Raw genomic sequence first — 22,289 nt, 5'->3', positions numbered from 1 at the left:
CACATCACACATTACATAACGTCATTTCTCATTACAGAAACCCTTTAAATAGATGGGAAAGTCCCGACCAACAGCCGGATGGGAAACAGCAGATCGATCCAGCGCTCGCTGGTTCAGTAGCTCCAATCGCGATGCATGATCGCTACGAAAACAGCGTAGCACAGTAAGCTCATAAGCTGCATAGCTTGCTGTGCTACGCTGTTTCCGTGGCTCTAATGCACAGTCGGAGTGCTCTAGTGTTTCCTGGCCGGAAGGTGGTCGGGACTGTCTCATCTCATCCTTAGTAACGATGAGACAACCCCTGTAATGCTACTCTGTTCTGTAATGAATGTAATTCAGTTTTGCTGTGTGTTTTCCCTTTGCTGGAATAAACTGCAGCATAAACTCAGGTATGTTGTTGCAAAAATCTAAATGGTGCTATTTTATTTTTCTTTGCTGCATCAAAAATGCAGCACAGACGTGACATGTGGCAATAGCCTAAGATTTCTTTGCCTCTTCTTTATGCCCGAGTTCAAAATGTCCTGTGTAGTAAAGAGATGTATGTATGTATGTGTGTGGGTGTATGTATGTGTGTGTATATATGTATATATGTATATATATATATATATATATATATATATATATAATTAGTACAGACCAAAAGTTTGGACACACCTTCTCATTCAAAGAGTTTTCTTTATTTTCATGACTATGAAGGCATCAAAACTATGAATTAACACATGTGGAATTATATACATAACAATCAAGTGTGAAACAACTGAAAATATGTCATATTCTAGGTTCTTCAAAGTAGCCACCTTTTGCTTTGATTACTGCTTTGCACACTCTTGGCTTTCTCTTGATGAGCTTCAAGAGGTAGTCCCCTGAAATGGTCTTCCAACAGTCTTGAAGGAGTTCCCAGAGATGCTTAGCACTTGTTGGCCCTTTTGCCTTCACTCTGCGGTCCAGCTCACCCCAAACCATCTCGATTGGGTTCAGGTCCGGTGACTGTGGAGGCCAGGTCATCTGGCGCAGCACCCCATCACTCTCCTTCATGGTCAAATAGCCCTTACTTTCAAAGTGTTCCCAATTTTTCGGCTGACTGACTGACCTTCATTTCTTAAAGTAATGATGGCCACTCGTTTTTCTTTACTTAGCTGCTTTTTTCTTGCCATAATACAAATTCTAACAGTCTATTCAGTAGGACTATCAGCTGTGTATCCACCTGACTTCTCCTCAACGCCACTGATGGTCCCAACCCCATTTATAAGACAAGAAATCCCACTTATTAAACCTGACAGGGCACACCTGTGAAGTGAAAACCATTTCAGGGGACTACCTCTTGAAGCTCATCAAGAGAATGCCAAGAGTGTGCAAAGCAGTAATCAAAGCAAAAGGTGGCTACTTTGAAGAACCTAGAATATGACATATTTTCAGTTGTTTCACACTTGTTTGTTATGTATATAATTCCACATGTGTTAATTCATAGTTTTGATGCCTTCAGTGTGTATAGGCTCGAAAGCCTACTACCAATTAAGCATATTAGGTGATGTGCATCTCTGTAATGAGAAGGGGTGTGGTCTAATGACATCAACACCCTATATTAGGTGTGCATAATTATTAGGCAACTTCCTTTCCTTTGGCAAAATGGGTCAAAAGAAGGACTTGACAGGCTCAGAAAAGTCTAAAATAGTGAGATATCTTGCAGAGGGATGCAGCACTCTTAAAATTGCAAAGCTTCTGAAGCGTGATCATCGAACAATCAAGCGTTTCATTCAAAATAGTCAACAGGGTCGCAAGAAGCGTGTGGAAAAACCAAGGCGCAAAATAACTGCCCATGAACTGAGAAAAGTCAAGCGTGCAGCTGCCAAGATGCCACTTGCCACCAGTTTGGCCATATTTCAGAGCTGCAACATCACTGGAGTGCCCAAAAGCACAAGGTGTGCAATACTCAGAGACATGGCCAAGGTAAGAAAGGCTGAAAGATGACCACCACTGAACAAGACACACAAGCTGAAACGTCAAGACTGGGCCAAGAAATATCTCAAGACTGATTTTTCTAAGGTTTTATGGACTGATGAAATGAGAGCGAGTCTTGATGGGCCAGATGGATGGGCCCGTGGCTGGATTGGTAAAGGGCAGAGAGCTCCAGTCCGACTCAGACGCCAGCAAGGTGGAGGTGGAGTACTGGTTTGGGCTGGTATCATCAAAGATGAGCTTGTGGGGCCTTTTCGGGTTGAGGATGGAGTCAAGCTCAACTCCCAGTCCTACTGCCAGTTTCTGGAAGACACCACCTTCTTTAAGCAGTGGTACAGGAAGAAGTCTGCATCCTTCAAGAAAAACATGATTTTCATGCAGGACAATGCTCCATCACACGCGTCCAAGTACTCCACAGCGTGGCTGGCAAGAAAGGGTATAAAAGAAGAAAATCTAATGACATGGCCTCCTTGTTCACCTGATCTGAACCCCATTGAGAACCTGTGGTCCATCATCAAATGTGAGATTTACAAGGAGGGAAAACAGTACACCTCTCTGAACAGTGTCTGGGAGGCTGTGGTTGCTGCTGCACGCAATGTTGATGGTGAACAGATCAAAACACTGACAGAATCCATGGATGGCAGGCTTTTGAGTGTCCTTGCAAAGAAAGGTGGCTATATTGGTCACTGATTTGTTTTTGTTTTGTTTTTGAATGTCAGAAATGTATATTTGTGAATGTTGAGATGTTATATTGGTTTCACTGGTAAAAATAAATAATTGAAATGGGTATATATTTGTTTTTTGTTAAGTTGCCTAATAATTATGCACAGTAAGTCACCTGCACACACAGATATCCCCCTAAAATAGCTAAAACTAAAAACAAACTAAAAACTACTTCCAAAAATATTCAGCTTTGATATTAATGAGTTTTTTGGGTTCATTGAGAACATGGTTGTTCAATAATAAAATTAATCCTCAAAAATACAACTTGCCTAATAATTCTGCACTCCCTGTATATATATTTATTTATTTATTTATTTATTTTATGCAGTTACACAGCGCTACTATATTCCGCAGCGCTTTACAGACATTAGCATCCAACTGTCCCCAATGGGGCTCACAATCTAAGGTCCCTATCAGTATGCCTTTGGAGTGTGGGAGGAAACCAGAGTATCCGGTATATTAGTATCTTTGCCTTGTACTTTGTGACTAACGTTTTTTTTCGTTGCATCTACAGCGTTCTACTTTCACCTTGGTTGACATTCCTGGCCATGAAAGTTTAAGGCTTCAGTTCTTGGACCAGTACAGGACATCAATCAGGTACTGTATGATATGTGCCCATACACCATCTAGTACAGTCAAATGCACAGACAAAAGTAACGCAGAGTAAAGTTCTGTTCACATTTCCATTAGTGATTCTGACCCTGATTCATCATGCCTTCACCCCAGAATTCTGGCTTCAAAAAGTCGCCACATACTGCTTTTGCAGCTTTTTGCACTCAATTGCGCAATAATTTTGCAACTTTTTTTCATTTTTATCAAAAATATGTGCATGCCCAAATAATGCAATGATCACAACCAAATATAGTTAAAAATATATCTTTATTAATACCACATAAAAGTGTTTTTAAAAAAACATATAGAAATCCACACAGTACATGAAGAAGGGACAACTGGAAAGGGGCTGGCCAAATTTCATATTGTGTATATCCATAATCAATTCCTCTATTGGTGACATGGCGTAATACAGGTAGTGCGTGGCTTTTGTATCAGCAGTATAACGTGCGTATCTATAAAAAAGCACAAAAGGTTGTAATATATTCAAACATTTGATTATAACAAGAGCCCATTAACCATAACAGGTAAGTATAATCTACATAGAATGCATTGAATTCATGATATAGAATATTTGTTTCAGAAGTACAACATACATCCTATAAGTGCAAAAAGCACAAAAGTATCTACTATTTAAACCTCGCATGCAAAGGCCCATACACCAAAAAGAGATCAGTTCATATTACTTAAAGTGGAAGTGCATATCCGGCCTTGAGGATGCCAGAATCCGCCCGACTATCTCACAAGTCAGCACAAACCATCCCAGTGTCCCTCTCAGTCCCTCACAACGCGCAGTCCCCCCCCCCCCCCCCCCCTCCCTCAGTATTAAATCATTGGTGGCAGTGGCCACAGGGTCCCCTCTTCATTGGTGGTGCAGTGGCATCTTCTGATCGGAGCCCCAGCAGTGTAATCCTGGGGCTCCGATCGGTTACCATGGCAGCCAGGATGCTACTGAATCCCTGCCTGCCATGGTAATCTCCCTGCTGCTTTGTGTACTATGCACAGGGCTGCAGGGAGAGTGTGAGGTCCTATTCACCCTAATAGAGCTCTATCAGGGTGAATAGGACAAGGAATCAAAAGATCCCAGGTTCTAGCCCCTAAGGGGGGAAATGGTTATTAAATAAAAAGTAAAAAACAAAATATTAAGTATAAATCACCCCCTTTCCCAATTTTACATATAAAATATATAAACAATAAATAAACATATTACATATCGCCACGTCCGAAAAGTCAGAACTGTTCTATTATGTGGCGGACGTTCCATAAAATGCGGAATGCACACAGCTTTTTTGGTGCAAGTGTATTGTAATAATGCTTCATTTGAAATGCCCTCTTCGTTGCATAGGACTACTTTTGTGCAACAGCATAACAGGTGCAGTATTTACTCTGCTGCAGCAGGCATCATTGCATGCGCAGGAGAAGGGACCCACCACCAGGTTCTGTGCAGGTAGCCACTGACATTCAGTGCAGTCTGCATTCTGATCATACAGCTGCTTGTTGAGGCCATTGTAATCAGCTTGTCTATAGAGCCCCATGCCTAGGATGTGGCAATGGGTTCTCTGCCCCTCATCTCAGTCTTGATAAAAACTCACAAGGGCACAGTAAGCTTAGACTATGTTCACACTGTTTAACCCCTTAAGGACACGGCCATATTTCACCTTAAGGACCAGGCAATTTTCTGCAAATCTGACCAGTGTCACTTTGTGTGAATAACTTTAAAACTCTTTTACTTATCTACGCCATTCTGAGATTATTTGTCAAAAAAATTCGGCTTACATAATAGAAACCAGCCCATTCTAGAAACTACACCCCTCAAGGTATTCAAAACTGATTTTACAAACTTTGTTAACCCTTTAGGTGTTCCACAAGAGTAATTGGCAAATGGAGATGAAATTTAAGAATTTAAATTTTTGGGGCAAATTTTCCATTTTAATCCATTTTTTCCAGTAACAAAGCAAGGGTTAACAGCCAAACAAAACTCAATATTTATGGCCCTGATTCTGAAGTTTGCAGAAACACCCCATATGTAGTCGTAAACTACTGTACGGGCACACGGCAGGACGTAGAGGGGAAGGAGCGCCGTGTGGTTTTTGGAAGGCAGATTTTGCTGGACTGGTTTATTTACACCATGTCCCATTTGAAGCCCCCCTGATGCACCCCTAGAGTAGAAACTCCATAAAAGTGACCCCATTTTGGAAACTTCAGGATAAGGTGACAGTTTTGTTGGGACTATTTTTAGGGTACATATGTTTTTTGGTTGCTCTATATTACATTTTTGTGAGGCAAGGTTACCAAAAATAGAAATTCAGAAATTTCATCTCCATTTGCCATAAACTGTTTAACACCTAAAGGGTTAACAAAGTTTGTAAAATCAGTTTTGAATACCTTGAGGGGTGTAGGTTCTCAGATGGGGTCACTTTTATGGAGTTTCTACTCTAGGGGTGCATCAGAGGTTCTTCAAATGGGACATGGTGCCAAAAAAAAGGCCATCAAAATCTTCCTTCCAGTAACCATACGGCGCACCTTTCCTTCTGCGCCCTGCCATTTGGTCATACAGCAGTTTACGACCACATATGGGGTGTTTCTATAAAACTGCAGAATCGGGGTAATAAATATTAAGTTTTGTTTGGCTGTTAACCCTTGCTTTGTTACTGGAAAATTTGCTGTTTTGGCACCTTTTTTTTTTTTTGACTGTGTTCATCTGAGGGGTTGGGTCATGGGGTATTTTTATAGAGCAGATTCTTACAGACACGGCAATACCAAATATGTCTCTTTTTATTTATTTTAGTTTTACAAAATATAATTATTTTTGGCTGTCAAGTCTGAGAACTATAGTTTTTTTCGATTGTCAGTGGCTAAATGGAATTAAAATTGGGGAAGGGGATTATAAATTTAGTAGTCCATGAAAGTGTGGTACTCCCTGAAGCAACCAATAATGCAGAGGCCCGGATGATCGGGGCACGTGTCACACTGAGTGGTGGTGTCCTTCCGTATCCCCCTCCTGTGACACACATTCTGCACTTTTTTTGGGTGACCACACCTGGAAAGTGTTGGCCAGGGACGATCCGGGCGCCTCCAGTTCCCGAGGTACTCCGGCCTGCTCTTTGCCGGTCAGAAAAGATCAGGGCCTTGAGGACTGCCTCATAGAACTGCAGGAATGTCCCTGTATTGCCAGCGCTCCGGGACAGCACAAAAGAGTTGTACAAGGCAACCTGTACCAAGTAGACCACAACTTTTTTGTACCATGCCCGGGTTTTGCGCATGGCGTTATATGGCTTGAGGACTTGATCAGAGAGATCGACTCCTCCCATATACCGATTGTAGTCGACGATACAATTAGGCTTGAGGACCGTTTCCGCGGTACCTTGCACAGGGACAGGGGTGATGCCGTTACCGTGAATTGTGGACTATACAAGGACATCCCTCTTGTCCTTATATCTGACCAGCAACAGGTTTCCACTGGTAAGGGCACGGGTCTCACCCCTGGGGATAGGTACCTGGAGGGGGAGGGTAGGGAGGCCGCGTTCATTTTTCCGCATGGTCCCACAAACTGACGTGGATCTGGTGGCGAGGGATTGGAACAAGGGGTTACTAGTATAAAAGTTATCCACGTACAGGTGGTAACCCTTATCTAGCAGTGGGTGCATAAGGTCCCACAGAAGTTTCCCGCTAACACCCAGAGTGGGGGGACATTCTGAGGGTTCAGTATGGGAATCTCCCCCTTCGTACACCTGAAACTTGTAAGTGTACCCTGAGGTACTCTCACAAAGTTTGTACATCTTCACACCATACCTCGCCCGCTTAGAGGGAACATACTGGCGGAAAATGAGTCTCCCCTTGAAAGCAAGGAGAGACTCCTTAACCGTGACCTCCCTTCCAGGTACATAGGCCTCCAAAAATTTGGCCCCAAAGTGATAGATGACCGGCTTTAGGGGTGGGCGATATGGCCTAAAATTTATATTGCGATATATTGTTTTCTATATTGGGGGGGTGTTTAAACTTTTATTTTTTTTTATTATCTGCATAATGCAGGCATTTCCGTATGGCCTCAAACCTGGTACGTGTCATGGCCGTACTGTAAACCTCCTTTACCAGCTTTATTTAGTGCAGCGTTCGGGTGTCCGCCTGGCCGTGCAGAGGCAAGCGGATCCGTCCAGACTTACAATGTAAGTCAATGGGGGCGGATCCGTTTGAAGATGACACCATATGGCTCAATCTTCCGTCCAACGGATCCGTCCCCCATTACATTGAAAGTCAAAGTCTGGACGGATCCGTTCAGGCTACTTTCACACTTAGAATTTTTTTCAAACTATAATGCAGACGGATCCGTTCTGAACGAATACAAACGTCTGCATTATAGGAGCGGATCCGTCTGAGCAGACATCAGACGGACCCGCTCTGAACGCTAGTGTGAAAGTAGCCTTACCTCACAGGATCTAAGGTTAGTGATTGGTGGTGTATTATCACACCACCGATCGCCATCCTATTCCCGGTTATCGGGTCACCAGAGACCCAAATAGCCCGGAAACGCAGCAAACCGCAGGTCTGAATTGACCTGCGGTTTGCTGCGATCGCCGATACAAGGCGGGGGGGGGGGGGGGGGTCACAGGACCTCCCTCGGCATTGTCAGAGTGCGCGGCGGTGATCGTAAATGCACATGACGTACCAGTATCATTGTCATGTGTCCTTAAGTACCAGTGCATCATGACGTACCGCTACGTCATGTGTCCCCAACAGGTTAAAGGGCATCTGTCAGCAGATTTGTAGCTATGAAACTTGCTGACCTGTTACATGTGCACTTGGCAGCTGAAGGCATCTGTGTTGGTCCCATGTTCATATGTGCCCGCATTGCTGAGAAAAGTGATGTTTTACTATATGCAAATGAGCCTCTTGGAGCAACAGGGGCGTTGTCATTACACCTAGAGGCTCTGCTCTCTCTCTCTCTCTGCAACTGCCGCACCCTCTGCACTTTGATTGACTTTAGGAGAAGTCAGGGCCAGGCGTAATGACATTTTTACTGCCTGGCCCTGTCCATCAAAGTGCAGAGGGTGCGGCAGTTGCAGAGAGAGCTGAGGCTTTAGGAGTAACTACAACGCCCCTGTTGCTCCTAGAAGCTCATTTGCATATATTAAAACATTATTTTTCTCAGCAATGCGGGCACATATGAACACAGATGCCTTCAGCTGCGATGATGTCCTTTAAATTCCATGTGGAGTCCATATCCCATTGTTGCCAATGGTAATCAGCATTGCTATTCATACGGCTGTGGATTTGTTTGTTTGTTTTTTATTGGGATTTTAAATTCACTTCAAGAAGTGGCATGTTACGTCTTGATGCTTTCACGTGTTATAAATGAGAAGGCTTGGTGTGTATATATATATATATATATATATATATATATATATATACACATATACATACTTCTCCACATTTCAGGACTGTTTCCTTGACCACCTGTGTTGTATATGCATTCAGACTTTCTATGGGAACTTTCATAGCATGTAATCTCAATATTTTGAGTGAATAATGGTGATTTCCTCTTGAATCTTGCAGGGCTATGATTTTTGTGGTGGACAGCTCAGCTTTCCAGCGAGAGGTAAAGGAGGTGGCAGAATTCCTCTACCAAATTCTGACAGATGCGTCATTGCTGCGTAATGTTCCCTCTATACTGGTTGTCTGCAACAAACAAGGTGAGTTGTTTCCTGAATGTCCTCAGATCAAGTCCAACCTGTAGTGCCTGTAGATTCACACAGCAGAGACCCGCGGCTAATGACCACAACCGGCAATAATGCCCATCATCAACTTTGTGCTGCCCATACTAATGGCAGAATAAAGTACAGACAGGCGAGTTGATTTCAGCCATCTGTCATTTATAAGCTAAAAGTAAGTGGTTGCCAAGAACCAACATCACAATCATTGCAGACTGGGCCTGGATAAGAGTCCCGGCCGCCTGAGAAGAGTCCTGGTTATTCATGAATTCCTGCTCTCCCTGTCCACCTGCTGATGACTGACAGTCTTCTACCTAGTTGTCTCTCTTTCTCTCTAGGAGAGAACTGCCAATCATCAGCAGATAGGCAGGGAGAGCAGGAGATTATGTATAACCAGGACTCTTCTCAGGTAGATTTGACTCTCCAAGGCCTGAGCTGCATGATTATGATGCTGGTTCTGAGCAACCACTGACTTTTAGCTCATGAGTGACACACCGCTGAAATCCGCATTTCGGTCACTATTTTATACTGCCCTCAGTGAGGTCAGCATAAAGTTGATGACAGGTTCCCTTTAAATCCTTTAGATGCCGTGATCAAGTGAGATCATGGGCTTTTTACCGGCATCCTCTGCCGAAAACGGCCCTAAAAAAACTTACTGAACTCGGTAAAAGGTTTTTAACAGTAGAAATAATCATTTTGGCTTATAGGAGCCAATACATTCTCATACTGTACAGAGCGCTCGTTCCATACAGTATTGAAACTAAGTTTTATGCAAATTGACTTCGGATGTTTCATCTGAAGTCGATTCGCTCATTTCTAGATATAGAACTCTAAAAAAAGTTATGGGGTCAGAATATGTTTATTTTTACACTATTTAGACATAAAAAAAACTATACATATGGGGTATCGTTGTAATCATACTGACCCAGAGAATGAAGGGGTCAGTTTTGGTGTAAAGGGAATGCGGTGGGAACAAAACCCGCAAAACGGTGGAGGAATTTTAATTTTTTTTTTTATTCCACCCCATTTCGAAATTTTTTTCACCCGCTTCCCACTTCATTGTATGCCATTAGAAAGTACAACTTGTCCCGCAAAAAATAAGCCCTCATACAGCTATGTGAACAGAAAAATTTAAATTTATGGCTCAAGGAAAATGAAAATGAAAAAAACCTCTGGTATCCTAAGGGTTAATAACACTTTAGTTAATTTTTATTTTTACCATTTATTAGTCCCACAGGGGGTTCCTTGACATGCAAGCCTTTGATGTCTTCCAAAATGCACTGTATTACTTGTGTAGTACAGTGTACTATGCTGTCAGTAAAAAATGAAAGACAGTCTATTAGTGCTAAGGGCACAGCCTAATAGACATACACAGAGGGCAGGCCTTATGGCTTTCATTGGACCCTCGGCTTCCCTGTAAAGACATTGTCACCCATCTGCATCAGTGCAAATGTAATGGCAGAGTGACAGCGTAAGCCTTCCTCTGAAATCAGTTAGATGCCATGGTCGCTATTGACCGCAGCTGCCCATCCGGACTGTTAGGCTAGGTCTACACTACAACATTTGTCGAACCAATGTCGCGTGGCAATTTTTATAATGATAGTCTATGGTGTCGCGCTGCAACTACAACATGAAAGTCGCAAAAAATCCATTTGCGTCCCAGTCGCAGCATATCGCATTGCGACACTATAGACTATATCATTATAAAAATTGTCGTGCGACAAAATGTTGCGTGACAAATGTTGCAGTATAGTTGTGCCCTATCTGTCGCGTGACACATGTCGTCGTGTAGACCTAGCCTTAGAGCAGGAGCCCAGCTGTCATACAAGAGCCGAGCTCTTCTGGTTCTCCCATGCAGCGCTTATACTAGCCACATAGAGCTATTATAATAGATGCTCCATAATTATTACATGAGTCCAAGTAGCAGACATGTCGGGAGACTAACATTTACCGTAATTACCGTATAACTTATATTAATATGTAATAAATGAAAAGCACAAAAATAGAGAAATAGATTGTAATTTTTTATTTTTTTTCCCTAGATATTCTTATTAAAATTATGATTAAGTGTTAGTAGGTTTTGAACTGATACAAGATTGAATTAGTGGGTGTTACCTGCTACCACAATGCTGACCACCATTTTCATAGTGAGTGTAACCTAAGGGCTCATGCACAAGAACGTGTGCGGCCCCTGCTGTGCATTGCAAATAGCGGTCTGCAATATACGGGCACTGGCCGTGAGCCCATTTGCAGATGCAGACCCATTCACTCTATTTTCTTGCGGTATGGAGGCATGGACCGAAATCCCACAGAAGCACTACGTAGTGCCTCCGGTGCGCACCGCTTTATTTCTTGTGAATTGTTGACCCATTCAAGTGAATGGATCCGCATCCGTGATACGGAACGCACACGGCCGGTGCCCTTATATGGCATACGTTTTATGTGCATGAGGCCTAAGCCTGCTGACCTACTAGAGAATTACATAGTGAACAGAGTTACCACTAGTGCCTGACCCCCAGCGCTGTTGTGTGTAGTATTTTTTTTTCTACCTGTCCAATTTGTAATTCGCCTCGTGCGGTTTATAATGGCTGTCCTCCTTCAAGACTGAACTGGAACTTTGTTTTATTTTAAGTGTAAAGAGTTTCTGAGCTTGAGGCCGATCAATGATATTATCTGGGTCCTTTCAGTGATCATTTCAGATAAAAGAGACCGTGCTCCTTTTAAACAGAAGATAAATCGCTACAATATATTTTTTTCTCCCTCAACAGATGTATCCATGGCCAAGTCAGCTAAACTGATACAGCAGCAACTGGAAAAGGAATTGTAAGTACATCAAGTACTCGTGCTATAGGCATGTAGTAAAACATGTGGCTTACTTCTAGCTTATGTGGTGGCGTAGTGGTCTCTCCGGCATATTGCCACCCCTGCATCTTTCAGACTTTGTGGGATATCTAATAATACATTTGCAGAAGATGACTGTATCTTTTTAGAAACAGTTTGTATGTACAGTGTATGCACATATTCACTAATGTTCTTAGGCATTGTGTAGGATTGTAAAAAATTGGGGCAAAGGATGCCAAAAGTATAAAATAACAAAAAAAGCATTGCTTACCTGTTAAATCCACACCCGCTCCAATGCTGGTCTTTGTTTTCTGGACTGCAGCAGGGACATCGAGGCCTGAGCAGTGTACTGCTGAGACCAGTGATTGGCTGCAGTGGCCACGTGTTGTCAACAAGACTTCACTAGTTCCTCTTATTTTATATCTTTGCCTTTGCTTCAGGTTTTTATGACGCTGCGCTTCCCCTTTAATTAATCTTAAAATGGGGAAGAATTCTTATCAGGATTATGCAAAATAACCGTGGAGCCCCAGTTATGGGTCTTCAACACATTGAAAGCCAGATATCCCTCAAAGGAAGGAAAACCGAGCAAACGGGGTGTCCCCATTACAGAGATTACCAAATCCACCATATTAAGTGGCCCCTATGTCAAGATCCCGCTCTTTTACAAGCTTTAAGGATGTGACAGGGAAGACTTAAGCCAGTTATCCATCCGCAGATAGCTGTTTCGGGGTGTTGCCCTTCATCAGTGTGGAGTAGGATGTGAAATTTTCTAGCTTTTTTTTTTTTTTTGTATCCGTTTCTGGGAAAGCTTGGTGACACCCAGCATGGTCGGCTTTATAGCTTCTACAATGCTTGTCATCCAGCTTTCCCAGGCCTATCTGTTGTACATGTATCTAGTGATAGATCTGATTGTTTATTCAGGGTGGTCCGAACTGCCATGGTCAAAATACTTCGGGGGCCGTTTATTAAGACTAGCGTTTTAGACGTCGGTCTTAATAAACCCTTGCGGTGGATCCGCGGAAGTTATGTAGCGGCTCCGGCCTCTAGATAACTTCACCGTATCCAGCACCAGTCCAAATGTAAGCCTGCTTCCTTGCCGGCTTACATTTAGACCATTTTCTACGCCAAAGTTATGAATAAGACGGGCTGGAGACAGCATTGGAGTGCGCACGCGCGGGATCTCAGCAGTAGACCAGTGAGTCTAGCGCTGTCAATCATATGAATGGGGGGCGTTTATTACAGGCAGGAGGGCGACATAGATGCGGTGCTCAGAAACTATATGTACGCCTCCGAGTACTCCTTTTGCTCCCTAAAAGTGGGTTTTACAGTGTGATCGGACCTGAAATAAGGGAAATAAAGGTAGGATTGTGATCAGCGTTTGGAGCCCTACCTCGCTATATATCTAGCATGGTATACTTGAAACAGGTGACAGAGCCTCTTTAAAGGGAGTCTGTCACCACATTTGAGCATATTAGACTGATCAAATAGCGTTATATGTGCCACCCAGAACTTAAAACCGGTACCTTTGTTGTATCTAATGGAGTTTTCTTTCAGCCAAAAATGAACTTTTAAGATTCTGTAAATGCGCCCTCTCAAGTGCCCAGGGCGGCGTCTCAATCGTCCGAGCCCCAGGCAGCACCTCCTCAACGGCTCATAATCCCGCCCTCCGTGTGCCTCTGCCCGCCCGTTTACTCTCCTCCTCTCTCCTTTTCCACTGCGCTACGAATTTGACCGCGCAGCCGCAGTGGAAAAGGAGAGAGGAGGAGAGTAAACGGGCGGGCAGAGGCACACGGAGGGCGGGGTTATGAGCCGTTGAGGAGGTGCTGCCTGGGGCTCGGACGATTGAGACGCCGCCCTGGGCACTTGAGAGGGCGCATTTACAGAATCTTAAAAGTTCATTTCTCGCCCATATTCCTTGGGGGACACAGGAAACCATGGGTATAGCTCTGCTCCCTAGGAGGCGTGACACTAAGTGAAAGCTGTAAGCCCCTCCTCCATCAGCTATACCCTTCAGCCTGGAGAAGAGACTGCCAGTTTTTGCTTAGTGTCCAAGGAGGCAAGACACCCCCTGCTTATGCAGGGTTGTTTTCCTATGATTTTTTATTTTTGCGTTATTTGTTGTTTTTAATTCGATTTTTTTCTACCTACAGGGACAACAGAGGCGCATTAGACCCCTCTGTTTCTCCCGGGGTTGAGTTGCGCCAGTGCCGGTAATTCCGCACTGCCGCCTCCCCCACAGAAGACAAGGTGGACCAGGGCAGCCTCGCTCCCCTGCGTCCCGCCAGCTCAGGGTCGCCCGCACGCCAAGTCCCTCCCCCGGCTTCCTGCCACTGCGGTGCCAGGAGCTGAAGGGGCGACCCCCGCTGGATGGACTGAGGGCGAAGACAGCGTATGGTGAGAGTGGCTGCTCCAGCCTCCCCTTCCTCCCTCCCACTGCTGCTACATCTCCATGGCCACTGCTACATCCCCCATGGCCACTGCTACATCGCCTCCCACCCCCCCCCCCCCTTCCCCCCCGGGCATATCGGGACCGTTACCGGGCATAGTTTGGGGGGGAGTTTATCTGGGCAAGTCCTTGGCAGGGACGCTGCCTTACAGGGGACGGCTGGGGGCCGCTTACTTGGCGTGAACGGCGCCATTTCATGGCCGGCACTTCATCACCTTGGGGGTTAAAATCATTTTGCCGCGCGCGCGCGGCTCTGCTTCTGCTTCAGCGCGGCAGAGGGGGGGCGGAGCTTCCTACATGCGCTCCGCTACTTCCGGTTTCATCGGGCTCCACTTCTCACAGTGCTGCGTGGAATCCTCTCTGCCGTGCGATCCTGAAGCCATTCATCTACGTGCTGCTGCCTCTCCTCCACAGCCTCCTCAGTCTGTTCCCCTTACCGCTGCCGCTTGCATCATCCGGGGTCTGGTAGGACTGTTAACCCCCTCCGTGCCACAGTACTGTTGCTTGGGTGTTATCCCCGTTCCTTTTCTTTGGGGTCTCCCACTTTAAGTGCAACATCTTTTTTTCCACCATGTCAGACCCTTCTGCAGCCGCCAAGCCTTGGTACCATGCCTGTACTGCTTGTAGGGAACCCTTTCCCCGGGGGCAGTCTGATCCGCACTGTACTGCATGCCGAGCTCCACCGCAGCCTCAGTCGCCCGCTGTGTCGCTCCCTGCTTCCTCTGACCCGCCTGACTGGGCTAGATCCCTGTCCTAGGCCGTGGAAAGCCTCACTCATGTCGTGGGCCGCCTAATAGACAGGCCACCTACCCCGCAGGACGCCACTCTGACTGTCGCGCCCTCCGGGTCCACTGCTTCTGCCGCTGCAGCGGGTTCACTCTCTCCTAGTGACCCCTCCCGAGCTAGGCACTCTCAGAAGCGTATTAGAGTAGAGCGAGCCTCCTCCTCTGAGGCCTCACTCTCCCCGCCACGCGTGCGCACCCAGACGGGCCTCTCCTCTCCAAGGGATTCGCTCTCTGAAGGTGAATTGGCGGTTTCAGATTTGGAAATGGACTCGGCCCTGCCGTCCAAGCTAGCCTCTGCGATGGGTCAACTCATCTCTGATATTCGTGACACCTTTAAGGTGCAGGATGATCCCCCTAGCTCTGACGCAGCTAGCGTCTCCTTTATCAGACCCAGGCAGGCCTCAAAAGTCTTTCCAATCCACTCTGATTTCTCCTCCGTGGTGTCGTGGCCACCTGGTCTTCCCCACCCAAGGTGGACCCCCCTGTGGCCCGGCTGTCAAAGAACACGGCCATCCCTGTTCCCGACGGGTCCTCTCTTCAGTCAGCGGAGGACCGTCGCATGGAGACCCTTTCCAAGGGCATTTTTGCTGCCTCCGGTTCTGCTCTCAGACCGGTTTTTGCCTCTGCTTGGGCAGGGAAAGCAATCTCTGCTTGGGGTGCGCAGCTGGAACAGGAGTTGGACTCGGACGTCCCCATCCAGGACCTACGTTCCTTGGCCCAGCTTATTATTCGGGCTGGGAATTTTGTTTGTGAGGCCTCCCTTGATGCGGGAGCCCTTATTGCACGCTCCTCCGCCCTGGCAGTTGCCGTCAGGAGGGAGCTCTGGCTGAAGGTTTGGAAAGCGGACGCTGCCTCCAAACGTTCCCTGGCGGGGCTACCGTTTGCGGACCTTTTCGGGGTCCGCTTAGACAAACTTATTTCGGAGGCCACGGGTGGTAAAAGCACCCATCTTCCTCAACCCCAAGCCAGGGGCGCCCCCCGCGGACTCCCTGGTGCGTCTCGTTTTCGGTCCTCCCGCAGGGCCTCTGGGGCTCCCACCACAGCTGCCGCTTCGGCTCCTCCCCAGGATAAGCGTAGGAAGCCGTTTTTTCGGGCGCAGCCCTCCTGGCGCAAGCCGCAGGCTGCCCGCGCACCCGCAGCAAAACAGTCCTCTGCCTGAAGGCGCGCCCCCACCCACCCGGGTGGGGGGCCGGCTCCTCCTTTTCAGGGACGTCTGGATGGCTCACGTCTCCGACGCCTGGGCCCTCGAAATTGTGTCCTCCGGATACAAAATCGAATTTGCATCCTTCCCTCCAGATCGGTTCTTTCGCTCCCGCCCGCCGCGGGACCCGAAAAGCGCGGCTGCGTTCTCCGCGGCCGTTCAAGCCTTACTGGACAGGGGGGTGATTACCCCCGTTCCTCTAGAGGAAAGGTTCCAAGGGTTCTACTCGAACCTCTTTGTAGTTCCCAAGAAGGGAGGTTCGGTGCGGCCCATTTTGGACCTCAAAAAGCTCAACCGTTTTCTCCTCCTTCGACGGTTTCGGATGGAGTCCCTCCGTTCCGCGGTGGCTTCCCTGGAGCAGGGAGATTTCATGTCTTCCATCGATATACAGGATGCCTACCTCCATGTTCCGGTAGCCCGGTGTCACCATCGCTTCCTCCGATTCGCCGTGGGGGACCTCCACTTCCAATTTGTCGCCCTTCCCTTTGGGCTGGCAACAGCCCCCCGGGTGTTCACCAAGGTCCTGGCCCCGGTTTTGGCTTTACTCCGTTCCAGGGGTGTTTTTCTGCTACCGTACTTGGACGATATCCTCATCAAGGCTCCGTCCCTTTCTCAAGCGGTTGCCAGCGTGGATCTCACTCTAGAGACTCTGGCGAGGTTCGGTTGGGTCATCAACTTCCCCAAGTCCTCCCTTCCCCCCTCCAGACAACTAGTCTTCCTGGGAATGCTTTTAGACACGGGAGCGGCGGAGGTACGTCTTCCCTCGGAAAAACGTCTGATCCTCCGTGGGGCGGTTCGGGGTCTCCTTCTCCACCGTCAACCGTCCTTCCGCTTCTGCATGCGGGTCTTGGGGCAAATGGTTGCCTGCTTCGAGGCGATCCCATTTGCGCAGTTTCACTCCCGCCCTCTCCAACGGGCGATCCTCTCCTCCTGGGACAAATCGCCGGAGTCTCTGGATCATCCCTTCCATCTATCGCCTCCGGTGCGGTCATCTCTCCGCTGGTGGTTACAGTCCCCTCTTCTGGGCAGGTCTTTTCTGCCACTCAACTGGTTGGTGGTTACAACCGATGCCAGTCTCTTGGGCTGGGGAGCCGTCTTTCCTCCCCGATCCGTCCAGGGCATTTGGTCTCCATCGGAGTCCAAACTCTCGATCAATGTCCTGGAGCTGAGAGCGGCCCTTCTGTCTCTACGACACTGGACTCATCTGCTGAAGGGTCATCCAGTTCGTGTACAATCGGACAACGCCACGGCTGTGGCGTACATAAACCACCAGGGGGGCACTCGCAGCGCTGCAGCAATGCGGGAGGTCACCAGCATTCTCCGTTGGGCGGAAGCCCACGTCCCGGCCCTATCTGCAATTTTTATTCCAGGGGTGGACAATTGGGCGGCGGACTTCCTCAGTCGCACCACCGTCGACCCCGGCGAGTGGTCTCTTCACCCGGAGGTATTCGAGGCCATTTGCCTTCGTTGGGGCATACCGGACGTGGACCTCATGGCCTCAAAATTCAATCACAAGGTCCCCGCCTATCTGTCCAGGGCCAGGGATCCGGGAGCTTGCGGAGCCGACGCCCTCGTTCTTCCTTGGCGAGGCTTCGCGCGCCCATACACATTCCCTCCCATCCCTCTCCTGCCCAAGGTCCTTCGGAAGATCGCGGCGGAAGGCGTCTCGGTGATTCTGGTCGCTCCGGACTGGCCCCGCCGGTCTTGGTATGCCGACCTCATGCTGCTCCTGGCAGACGCGCCCTGGCCGCTGCCCGCCAGGGAAGATCTTCTCTCTCAGGGACCGATCTTCCACCCGCGTTTAGGGTCCCTACGTTTGACGGCGTGGTTGTTGAGACCACCGTCCTGACACGTAGGGGTTTTTCTGCGGACGTCGTCCGCACCATGATCCGCGCCCGTAAGCCGTCCTCTTCTAGGATCTATTATAGGACCTGGAGGACCTTTTTGGGGTTCTGTGCCGATCTGGGGATTCCTCCGCTCCGCTTTTCTCTCCCCACCGTTTTGTCCTTCCTGCAGAGCGGACTGGCCCAAGGTCTAGGCCTTAGTTCTTTGAAGGGTCAGGTGTCTGCGCTGTCCATTTTGTTTCAGCGCCCACTGGCCCCCCTTGGTCCTGTCAAGACCTTCCTTCAGGGCGTGGCTCACGCGGTTCCCCCGTACCGCCCTCCGGTACCGCCCTGGGACCTGAACCTGGTTCTCTCAGCGCTCCAGGCTTCTCCTTTCGAGCCTCTGCGGACGGTTTCCTTGCGACTTCTGTCCTGCAAGGTTATTTTCCTTGTAGCCGTCACCTCTCTTCGGAGGGTGTCCGAATTGGCTGCACTCTCCTGTCTGGAACCTTTCCTAGTGTTCCACCAGGACAAGGTGGTTCTTCGTCCGGTCCCTTCCTTCCTTCCTAAGGTGGTCTCCGCCTTTCATCTGAACGAGGACATCGTTCTCCCCTCTTTGTGTCCTTCCCCTTCCCACCCGCGGGAGAGGAAGCTTCATCGCCTGGACGTTGTCAGGGCGCTCAAGATTTACCTGGAAGTAACCAGCTCTTTCAGGCATACTGACTCGCTCTTTGTGGTCCCGGAAGGGTCGCGCAGAGGGATGGCGGCATCCAAAGTTGCTATCGCCCGTTTTGTCAAGATGGCTGTTACTGAGGCTTATCTCGCCAAGGGCAAGGTTCCGCCCCTTGGTGTTACTGCTCACTCCACTAGAGCGGTCGGGGCTTCCTGGGCTCAGAGGAATCGGGCTTCTACGGAGCAGATTTGCAAGGCGGCCACTTGGTCCTCCTTGCACACCTTCACCAAGTTCTACAGGGTGCATACTCACGGGTCGGCTGACGCTGCTTTAGGCCGTCTGGTGTTGCAGGCGGCAGTTGATTGATGCCTCTGGTGTTGGTCTAGTTTGTTCTGGTCCCTCCCTTCTGGGACTGCTCTGGAACGTCCCATGGTTTCCTGTGTCCCCCAAGGAATATGGGCGAGAAAAGGAGACTTTTGTATTACTTACCAGTAAAGTCTCTTTCTCGCTCTTCCTTGGGGGACACAGCACCCGCCCTTCATTTGGGTTACAGTTGTGGTTCCGGCTTGGTTGCCCCCGTTGGGGCTTGACAGTTCTTTTTTCCGGTTGGTGGTTATCTTTCACTACTTGGACACGCAACTGGCAGTCTCTTCTCCAGGCTGAAGGGTATAGCTGATGGAGGAGGGGCTTACAGCTTTCACTTAGTGTCACGCCTCCTAGGGAGCAGAGCTATACCCATGGTTTCCTGTGTCCCCCAAGGAAGAGCGAGAAAGAGACTTTACTGGTAAGTAATACAAAAGTCTCCTTTTTTGGCTGAAAGAAAACTCCATTCGATACAACAAAGGTACAGTTTTCAGGTTCTGGGTGGCACATATAACGCTGTTTGATCAGTCTAATATGCTCAAATGTGGTGACAGACTCCCTTTAACTGCATCCTGGCACTGGCTCCTCACTTTTCCTGACCTGCGATGCTCCTCTGGGCTCAGTCGCTGAATACATCTGGTTTTATGCTGCCTGCAGCCAATCACTGGCCATGGCACTGACCGGCTACCCTTACATCATGACAGAAGAGCATCGCAGGCCAGGAGGAGAAGGAGCGAGGAGCCAGCGCTAGGAAGCAGATAATTTACAGGTCCACGCAAGTGCAAGGGTTTGCCAAACAAAAAAACCCATACTTGCAGAACCCCTTCTTAAGACTCTGCAGACTGAGGCGGTAGATGGAAAGTCGCTCATTAATATCCTGTGGCAGTTCTGTTTGTTACGCTCTCTCTCTTCTTTTAAAGGAATACTCTTCGTGTCACCCAGTCAGCTGCTCCTAGCACCCTGGAAGGCAGCAGTTCACCAACAACCACACAACTGGGGAAAAAGGGTAAAGAATTTGAATTCTCCCAACTTCCCTTGAAGATAGAATTCGTAGAGTGCAGCACCAGAGACGGCAAGGAAGAGGAAGGGGATGCTAATCTTGGCAATGTGGAAGGATGGTTGGCAAAGTTGGCATGAGGGGAAAAAACGTCTACGGACTGGACACCTGAATATGGTGGCGACTAGCAGAACGTGATTAGATGTTACGTTCACATGTCGCTGTGAAAAGTATATCCTATAGACAGAAGAAAATATGTAAAATATAGAGGAACAGCAGATCCCGCCTGATAAATCCAAGAAGGGTTTCCATTGTCTCATGAGAGCCTGCCCGAAATATTATAGATAAAGTATTATATAATGTCTGCTGCCTAGTGTCTTGTGGAAGCCACTGAGCAGCTTCGATGTGTCTATTGATGATGTGTATGAATGATATATTTTTTAAGCTGAACAACTATTTAAGCCTCAGTAAAGCTTAGCTTGTGTCTATCCATTCACATAATGTGCAGCTACAGGAGGTCCGGTCGTCTGGATGATTAGTCGGTGGGCTAGTTTGTCACCAACAAGGAGAACAGAGCTGCAATCAAAATGATTCAAACCTTATTGCAAATTAGTTTTATTATACAAATTTCAAACTTCAGTCCACTTACATAGCTAAACATCTGATATACCAAGTGAGTTCTCCAAATTCTACACAAACAGTCAATGGTAAAGGGGTTTTCTGGTTTGCTTCAACATCCTTTAAACAATAGATTACGAAAGGAGCTGTCATTTTGTAATGAATTTCTTTTACCTTTATTGCCCCTATCTTCCGGTCTGGGCTGTGGTCACATGACCGTGTCCATGCAGCTCTTCTTAAATTCTGTGATATTATGTCCATGGGTGGGGCAGTGATAGGGGAGTGTCTATATAACTAGGTGGGAGGAGCTATAAATTAGCTGAGGGTGGTGAAGGAGCAGTGCATCATGGGTTTGGTCAGATACAGCAACAGAAGGCGCTACATACAAGAGGGAGACAAACCAGTGGGATGTTTTAACATGGTGTAAACAGGCCAGGAGAGTCCAAATTGGGGGAAAAAAAAGTTTGGAGAAGCTGACCATGAGGTAAGAGGCTGCATGAGCATATCTATTAGAAACCACAGTAATCTCATAAAACCCCCTTTAATGACTAGTGCAGTCTGAGAATAAGGGCTTATTCAGACGGCCGTATTCTGTCCGCAAAAATGCGGATCTGATTTTTTGCCGATTAGATGCTGTCCCATTCACTTCTATGGGGCCCTTTTCTTCCATTGCACGGCTCAGCAAAAAAAATTAAACATTTCCTATACTTGTCAGTGAAAATCAGGACATGGCCCAATTGAAGTCTATGGATCAGCAAAAAAAAAATTACCTGTAGCCACGGAGAACCTCATTAGAGAAACAATAGCCACAATACCTGGTTGTGGCAGAAGGAGCGAGCTATCACTGGCTGCCACTAAGATTCCTGAGGGAGCAGGTGCCCAAAAACCCTTCAGTAACTGTAAAAGACCTGCAGCAGGCACTGAGGTTTCCGTTTGCACAGCAAGGTGTGTACTAAATGCTGAAGGTCTCCATACTCGAACTCCAAAATGTATACCTCTACATGCCCTTAAGCATAAGAAAAGCTGGCTCATTGGGCAGAACATGGTTTCATGGAAAGTGCTCATCTACAAATTAAACAAATCAATATAAATAATTATGCTCCTCCATAAAAGCAGCTGCATGGAGTTTGTATGCTCCAACTGTTTTTGCTACACACATATTGCTCTGTAACTCAAAAACTCAGAAAGAATACTGTGGAGGTAACATGCCAGTACACAATGAGTTTCTCATGGTTTGTAGAGTGAAACTAAATCGCACCTCCTCATTCCTATACTATTGACTACTGTATGTAATAAGCAGCATTTCTTATGATAAAACATGGCTATACAGCGGTTATATCAATCATTTGCTGTGCACTATTAGGAGGCAATTAGTATACAGTTTGATCAAAGAGCATAGGCCCACTTACCGCGACAAGGTTTCCTCCTGTTAAGTGTGAACCTACTCTAACCGTAGCGCAGTGCCGTGTGGCGATCACCGTGTCTCCACACTGCTCCAGCAGGAAATGGGATCCAGCAGCCAACCAGCCGCCCCGCTGTACAG

The 22,289-nt window shown here is 47.5% G+C and overlaps 1 protein-coding gene across 1 annotated transcript in view; it reads left to right on the top strand.

Moving 5' to 3' along the window:
- SRPRB (SRP receptor subunit beta) overlaps positions 1-20,578 on the top strand; it is a 32,696-nt gene extending 12,118 nt beyond the window's left edge. Inside the window, exons 4-7 of the mRNA XM_040427700.1 lie at positions 3,194-3,276; positions 8,845-8,981; positions 11,768-11,822; positions 20,052-20,578. Coding sequence (XP_040283634.1) covers positions 3,194-3,276; positions 8,845-8,981; positions 11,768-11,822; positions 20,052-20,268 — 492 coding nt within the window. The 3' untranslated portion in view covers positions 20,269-20,578. The remainder of the gene's footprint in view (positions 1-3,193; positions 3,277-8,844; positions 8,982-11,767; positions 11,823-20,051) is intronic.
- The last annotated feature ends 1,711 nt before the right edge of the window (positions 20,579-22,289 follow it).

The sequence above is a fragment of the Bufo bufo genome, chromosome 4 (genome assembly GCF_905171765.1).
Source record: "Bufo bufo chromosome 4, aBufBuf1.1, whole genome shotgun sequence".
NCBI lineage: Eukaryota > Metazoa > Chordata > Amphibia > Anura > Bufonidae > Bufo > Bufo bufo.
The sequence above is the reverse complement of the archived record's forward strand: the minus strand, read 5'-3'. Positions and strand labels throughout refer to the sequence as shown.